The sequence below is a fragment of the Octopus bimaculoides genome, chromosome 7, assembly GCF_001194135.2.
Source record: "Octopus bimaculoides isolate UCB-OBI-ISO-001 chromosome 7, ASM119413v2, whole genome shotgun sequence".
In the NCBI taxonomy this organism is placed as follows: Eukaryota; Metazoa; Mollusca; class Cephalopoda; order Octopoda; family Octopodidae; genus Octopus; species Octopus bimaculoides.
Window position 1 is genome coordinate 97139026 of NC_068987.1, and position 8621 is coordinate 97147646.

Below are 8621 nucleotides of genomic sequence, written 5' to 3' on the forward strand. Positions count from 1 at the left end.
GACAGACAGCCAGACCCAGACACAGACACAGACAACCAGCCAGCCAACCAGCCAGCCAACCAGCCAGCCAGATAGCCAGACTGACACAGACACACAGAGACACACACAGACACAGACACAGACACACACACACACACACACACACACACACACACACACACACACACACACACACATTAGAATATGTAAGAAATATAGGAAATCATATTTTATAGTATAAAATACAGTATATGCATGTATATATGTGCATACACATGTTTGTGTATATATGCATATGTATGTGATGTGTGTATTTGCCTCTGTGTGTGTATGGTTTGAGTTCCATTAATATATGTAGGGCTGTGTGGTAAGTAGCTAGCTTACCAACCACATGGTCCCGGGTTCAGTCCCACTGCGTGGCACCTTGGGCAAGTGTCTTCTACTATAGCTTCGGGCCGACCAAAGCCTTGTGAGTGGATTTGGTAGACGGAAACTGAAAGAAGCCCGTCGTATATGTGTATATATATATATATGTGTGTGTGTATATGTTTGTATGTGTGTCCCCCCAACATCGCTTGACAACCGATGCTGGTGTGTTTATGTCCCCGTAACTTAGCGGTTCGGCAAAAGAAATCGATAGAATAAGTACTAGGCTTCTAAAGAATAGGTCCTGGGGTCGATTTGCTCGACTAAAGGCGGTGCTCCAGCATGGCCACAGTCAAAAGACTGAAACAAGTAAAATAGTAAAAGAGTAACTTATGCTAATAAGTGTAAGTTTCCAGTCAAGTTCTTAATATCTAAGAAGCCGTAATTTTAAAATCTTATGTCAGGTAATCTCTTCATTGTCTTAATATTCCACTCTATACCTGAATTTGTTGCTTCTAAATATGATTCTCTCACCATTTAACTTAAACTTTCGCAACAGTTTCACAAAGATTATTTCCTGATGTCTGCTTTTGCATCTTTTCTCCACTAATCATTGAAGATTATGGGATGTACCTTTAAATATGAAATTCCATGCTACAATTTAAAATCACTCTAAGAATCATACTTTCAGTTTATCCAGATTACTCGGTAAGATTAGTTATTGGTATGGTTTAACCTGGTTTCTAATTATCTGAATAACAAACGTATTAGGAGAGTTCTTCATACTGAATTGCCACGAAGACTAAAGAAACTAACAAGAACCTAACAATTTATGGCATTGTCTTTCGTCTGAGATAGAAAGAAAATGTGATGTATTGGTTGAAGGCAAGTGTATACAATAACAACTCCCATATATTTTTCACCCAGACGAAGGAGAATGATTTGAAATATTAGGGCACGGTTCTCGACCTGGAGTCCTGAAATGTAGTACTAAGGGTTGTGAGATGTGTTCAAAATGTTAAAAAACTGTAGGATATAATGTATAATTGCTTAACTACGTATAATTATTCAGTTTCATGTATCTTTCGAATGAGAGATGAAAATGGCTAAAACGAGTTTGTGGTTAGTTAATGAAGTCGGTTTATTGAGAAGTCTGGAACCTGTGGAAGCCTGGAGCTTGTGGAAAAATTCACTTCAGTAAAAGTGGTGATTTATAATGAAAAGGCGGTGGCCACTGTGATAGGATATTCACTCTTTACAACAACTGAACTCTATGAACCTTTCCACAAGCTCTCCTATTGGCTTAATTCTTGATGACGTAGATTATCGTCTGTTTCCACGGATACTGGATCTTGCTTTAATTAGCCAAACGTTTACCTACTGTTCAGAAGGTAAACAAGCAAAATTGATGATACCAAAATAGAGGTAAGTGGCATCAAATGTTAATGAACGGTCGCGTTCTGTGGATCATGTGTCACGTGACATTACTCAAAAGGTCATACCGCATGTCATTAAATGCCACTCAAATGTCATACATTTTATCATCAGACGTTATTAACAATGACATAATGTGTCATAAAAGGTCATTCAAATATCACACAGAATGTCATTAGAAGTCATTGTAAAGTCAGTCCCTTTGTCATGTATCATGAATAAGTCGTCAGATATCGCTCAAAGGTCACCCGTCTAATGCCTTACAAATATCACATTATATAATTAGTTTCAAATCACCAAATTACCCTCGAATGCTTGAAGTTACTTACAGCTTGGGTTGTATTGTTGCCTAATGTCTTCTTGCCGTGCTTCAGTCTCCAGTGGTGGTGGGCAACAGAACGCTTCACAGTTTGAAGACATACAGGGAGGGTAAGCTGGCACAATATATCTGTGAGTAGGTTTGTTTGTCGGCTTCTTGGATGCTGAGTGAAAATAAAGTAAAATGAATATTCATTAGCAACGTAAAACTCACTCTGGTACTTGATTTGGTTCTCAGTACATTACACGTTGTCATTCTGAGAAGATGAAATGTACTGAGATGGCAACGAATTGGTTGAGTCGCTAAAGCGCTGGGTAGAATACACGGTGTGGAGGCGCAATGGCCCAGTGGTTAGGGCAGCGGACACGCGGTCATAAGATCGCGGTTTTGATTCCAAGACCGGGCGTTGTGAGTGTTTATTGAGCGAAAACACCTAAATCTCCACGAGGCTCCGGCAGGGGATGGTGGCGAACCCTGCTGTACTCTTCCACCACAACTTCCTCTCACTCTTACTTCCTGTTTCTGTTGTACCTGTATTTCAAAGGGCCAGCCTTGTCACACTGTGTCACGCTGAATATCCCCGAGAACTACGTTAAGGGTACACGTGTCTGTGGAGTGCTCAGCCACTTGCACGTTAATTTCACGAGCAGGCTGTTCCGTTGATCGGATCAACTGGAACCCTCGACGTCGTAAGCGACGGAGTGCCAACACAGAATACACCGTAGTATTCATTGCAACTCGCGATCTTCCGAGTTCAGTACTCGTCGAGGTCAACTTTACATTTTGCTAAATAATGTAACAGTTGATAACTAAGGCACCATTCTGGTATTGGAGTCGATGTGCCTTTCTCTTTCTCCCCATTTCTCCCTCTAATAATAATAATAATAATAAGCAGTAAGCTGAAGCAAACCTTAAATAGAATTGGCTTAGCCAGATCTAAATGCCCTGCACACCTATGTTATGGCGTTGTCCCTACAACTCTATCACGAATTAAGGACCCACGACAGGGCAAAACTAGGTAAATGTATTGAGGGGAATGAAGTTTGATTGGAGGGAATCAATTTCCACTCTATGAAATTTCATTTTTCTTTTCGTGACAGCTCACAAGTATTTGTGTGTTAGTTCTACCTGCTACAAGCAGAAGCCAAATTTTTACCTCAAATCATACTATACCGTCTTAAAAAAAAGGGGGGGGGGGAAATGAAGGATACATTGGTAAAAGTAGTTCGAGGTATATTACGGCGGAAAGTAAAAGTGGAAACACCATTCATCGTAAATTTGGTCTATCAAATAACAACGATGACGATGGCGGTTATTCATTTGCTTCTGTATCCCCTGCCGACACTTTAGCTACACTGATTTTTTAAACTACAAGCTATTAAACGTATTGATATGAAAGAGCTCTTCTATACTACCAAACATATTGTCAAGAAAAGATAATGTCTTAATAGCCCATCGGACTTAAAGCGAGCGTTGGGTTAATGTACTGATCGTATATTTCCGTTTTACTGTTAGTGATTACTGACACACGTAGTTAGAGTTGTGTCAATGTTAACGTAAGGGACAAAATCTTGAAATGCAAAGCCAGAAATCAAGGGAAAATACTCTGCGTTATAGGATATGTTAGAATTATCTCCCTTAATTTAACCCCATACTATATCTACGGCAGGGTTTCTCGAGAAAAAAAAATGGAATTTTGAAGTAACCACAACGAGATAAAAATGTGTGGAGAGCATTTTGATGTTGCGAGCCACCTATCGTTGTGAACAGGAGGCTTCAGTAATATTTATAACAAAAAACAAATGCAACACTGTCTACTGAAAATATGTGGATATGCCTCTGAAACTGTGCCTGGAATTGAGTCACTTGATAAAATGAATCAAGCTCGTCTAATTAAAAATGCATCATTAAATTAAATGAAATTGATTTCTTACATAGGCACAAGACCCAAAATTTGATGAGAGAGAACGGACGATTATATCGATCACAGTGTTCAGCTGGTACTTATATTATCGACCTCCAAAAGATGAAAGGCAAAGTCGACCTCGGCAGAATTTGAACTCAGAACGCAAAGACGGTCAAAATGCTGCTGAACATATTGTCCGGCGTGCTAACGATTCTACCAGCTCGCTACCTTCTCGCACACATATATTATTTTCTATTCGAGGCACAAGGTCCGACATTTTGGGGAAGGAGCCACAGTCCATTAGATCGACCCCAGTACGCAACTGGTACTTAATTTATCGACCCCGAAAGGACGAAAGGCAAAGCCGATTTTGGTGGAATTTGAACTCAGAACGTAAAGACAGACGAAATACCGCTATGCATTTCGCCCGGCGCGCTAGCGTTTCTACCAGCTCGTTGCCTTCACGCACACATATATTGTCAACTCTGCACTGTTGTAGATGGTATGTCTGTAGTGTTGTACATGATGAAACGATACTTTGGGAGAAATGTCTGAGAAATTCGTATAAGCCAACAAGCAAACTTAACCGGCAAAACTCTTCTTTGCTCACTAATCTCTTTACTAACTTACTCATTACCTACCAGGTTTGGATTGTTTGTCTTTTATAGTCGACTCAATAAACTATATCGACTGTCTTAAAGATCGATCTTACATCCTTCTGAACTACACACTCATACTCAGTTTCATTAAATCGTTATATTTCCTCTCATTCTGCTTCTCTGTATTTTAGTTTTATTTTAATTTCTTTATCTACCGGTCTAAGCAAGAATTCTAATTTATATTTTATCTTTTGCTTGTTTCAATCATTAAACAGCGGCCATGCTAGGGCACCGCTTTGAAGAATTTTAGTCGAACTTATCGGCCCCAATACTTATTATATTTTGTAAAGTCTGGTACTTATTCTATCGGTCTCTTTTGCCGAACCGCTAAGTTACGGGGACGTAAGCACACCGACACCGGTTGTCAAGCGGTTGTAGGGGACATACACACACACACACACACACACACACACACAAACGATGGGTTTCTTTCAGTTTCCATCTACCAAATGCACTCACCAGGCTTTCGTCATCCCGAGGCTATAGTAGAAGATACTTGCTCAAGAACCATACAATTAGAAAGCAACCTTCTTACAAAACAGCCACGCATGCGCTTTAATAATTTCCTCCTCCTCTTATTGGCTCCGTTTGAGTAACTATATGACTTTTAATCCCACGATATCTCTGAACTTTCTGTTAGAATCCACGAAAACTGCTTGAGTACATTACCCCACCCATTTCATTTCATTCCTTTTTTTTTTTCATATCTCATCCTCAGCCTGTTTCTATATTTTATAAATCTGTTCGACAACGAAAGAATTATTCATCATACACATCTGCCTCTGCTATTACTCTGTTATTCAACTTTTATTAGTTCTAGATGAGAATAAGTCCTAATCCCGTACTTTTCTGTGAACTGCCATATCTTAGTCAATCATATATAAAACTACACGAGAATATCCTTAGGATATGCTTGATATCTGTATCGGCACAAATACGAACACTGTTGCAAATGCGCGTTCTTTGATGTTCTTTATTAAGAAGACTGAAGCAAAAGCAAAATATATTTACTCACTATGTCTTTCCCTTGATGATGACGATGATGATGATGATAATGACGATGATGATGTTGTTGACGATGATGACTTTGTTGTGTCCAGTAATTTAGGCGTCGTGGAGGTCCTTGTTTGTTTGGTCACTCTATGTATCGGTGTCGTTAGCGATGATCGGCTTTTACTAACCGTTGTATTTGGAGATTTATTTTGGGTGTCACTGCTCATTTTCCATTCACTGAAAGGAATAACAACAAATTAATAATAATAATAATAATAATAATAATAATAATAATAATAATAATAATAATGGAAAAAAAATGCTTTCTAATTGATGTATCAATACCAGCAGATGACAACGTTTCTCTAAAAGAAATGGAAAAACTTTCAAAATACAAAGACCTGGAAATAGAGATAACTCGAATGTGGAATCTAAAAACAGAAACAATTCCTATCATAGTAGGTGCCTTAGGTATAATAAAAAAATATTCAGACAAATACATAACAAAAATACCAGGACTTACAAATATATATAACATACAGAAAATTGCACTACTGGGTACTGCACACATTCTACGCAAAACACTTTCAATACAGTAAACATAAGAGCACCACAGCAAACCACAGCACATACCCAAGGCGCACAGAGCTGCGCTCGGTAGTGAAGTGAAAGCACGTTATAAAAATAAAACTACTGAACAATAATAATAATAATAATAATAATAATAATAATAATAATAATAATAATGATGATGATAATAACAATACAGTACCAGGAATAGGCTTTCATGGGTCCTGATCTTAACTGACCGGAAGCGTACATGTTTTGTCTTGATATAAGAAAAAGGGTTACATTAAATATTCTGCTTAATACCACAGATACGCTTATCAGTTTTTTGACTTTAACCAGTTGAGCATATTCCTTAGTGGCTGACGATATGTGCATTTCTGATCACGAGCAGAAGTAGCGGAGGAGCATCATAGCCATGTGTTGAGGGGGTTTGAATAATTCACCTCTGGAAACACAGGTGTTTCGTTCAACATCCTTAAACCACTCTTATTCAGGGATCTTTTGTATGAGATAGGCTACTCGACCTGAAGAAAATTCTAACTGGGCCCTACCTGCAAGGTCATGCGCTGTTTACCTTGATAGGAGATCACTATGTTGCGCACATATGGTTGTGATGCATGTGCCTGGTGTACCCTTATCTGAGAGGCAGTCATGATGGGTATATTGGGTTTGGTATATTTGTACTCCAGTGTCACTTTGATGGCACGCACTGCTCTCTTACTCAATAATAATAATCCTTTCTACTGCAGGCACAAGGCCTGCAGTTTGTGGAGAAAGGGAAAGTCGATCATATGGAATCCAGGGTTTCACTGGTACTTATTTTATCGGCTCCAAAAAGAAAGGGTGAAAGGCAAAGTCGACCCCGACGGAATTTAAACTCAGAACTTAAAGACGGGTGAAATGTCGCTAAACATTTCGTCCGGCGTGCTAACGATCTGCCAGCTCACAGCCTTAATAATAATAATAATAATAATAATAATAGTAATAATAATAATAATAGTAATAATATTTCGTATGTGTATTTCGTGTGCAAGATTCTTGATGTGGATACGTGTGTTGAAAGAAATACAATTAAACCTTGGGAGAGGCATTATGCCGGTAATAAACACACGCACTGGTTCAGTCCTTTATTAATTTATATAGTTTTTTGTTAAATTATTTCATTGCAAGTTACTGAAAAGATTGCAAAAGTGCAATGAAATAATTTAACAAAAAACTATATAAATTAATAAAAGACTGAACCAGTGCGTGTGTTTATTACCGGCATAATGCCTCTCCCAAGGTTTAACTGTAATAATAATAATAATAATAATAATAATAATAGATACTTAATTTGAGTGTAGATAACGCGGCGGAGTTGATATTTTAAGAATAAGTAAATGGTAGTGAAACCCCAGCCGATTTCTATGAATAATAACTGTTTATAAATTCATAAATAGTGCAGAGTAACAGAAACAAAAAATTGAGCCAAGTGAAACTAAATCTGGCAGTCTTGGAGGCCAGACATTTTAAATAAAGAATAACGGTTACTCACAGAGGGCTTTGTAAGTGCGTACTGTGAACTTTCTGGTTCTGAACGATGTACTTGATGGAGATGGTCACAATACTGATGTAAACGAGAAAATAATTTAAGATAATAATAATAATAATAATAATAATAATAATAATAATAATAATAATAATAATAATAATAATAATAATAAAAAAATCAGACAAATACATAACAAAAACACCAGGACTTACAAATATATATAACATACAGAAAATTGCACTACTGGGTACTGCACACACTCTACGCAAAACACTTTCAATACAGTAAATATAAGAGCACCACAGCAAACCACAGCACATACCCAAGGCGCACAAAGCTGCGCTCAGTAGTGAAGTGAAAGCACGTTATAAAAATAAAACTACTGAACAATAATAATAATATTTAAGGATTGATGTTACTCCTCCCGAAGGTAAAGAAACAATAAGAAAAGTGCGACTGTTATCGAATGAAGAATATTTCGACACTTCCTGTGTCATCCACAAGTTCAAAATAATCATCTCATTCTACTTCATTTTGGTAATATTTAAAATTAAGTAGAATGAGATGATTATTTTGAACTTGTGGAAGATACACGAAGTGTCGAAATATTCTTCATTCGATAACAGTCGCACTCTTCTTATTGTTAATAATAATAATAATGATGATGATGATGATGATGATGATGATGATGATGATGATGATGATGATGATGATGATGATGATAATAGCAGGGCGTTAAAAATTGACGTTAGAATAAGACGATCATAAAGCAATATCTTATATATTAGTATGGACACGTGCGCATGTATACATTTCAACACACGTTTGTAAATATATATATATATATATATATATATATATATA

General features: G+C 37.4%; 1 protein-coding gene across 1 annotated transcript in view; it reads right to left on the reverse strand.

Annotated features, from left to right (window-relative positions):
* LOC106880209 (myelin regulatory factor-like protein) overlaps window positions 1-8621 on the reverse strand; it is a 138197-nt gene that overhangs the window by 7465 nt on the left and 122111 nt on the right. Inside the window, exons 14-16 of the mRNA XM_014930066.2 lie at window positions 7761-7832; window positions 5679-5893; window positions 2109-2261 (exon numbers count right to left, since the gene is read on the reverse strand). Coding sequence (XP_014785552.1) covers window positions 2109-2261; window positions 5679-5893; window positions 7761-7832 — 440 coding nt within the window. The remainder of the gene's footprint in view (window positions 1-2108; window positions 2262-5678; window positions 5894-7760; window positions 7833-8621) is intronic.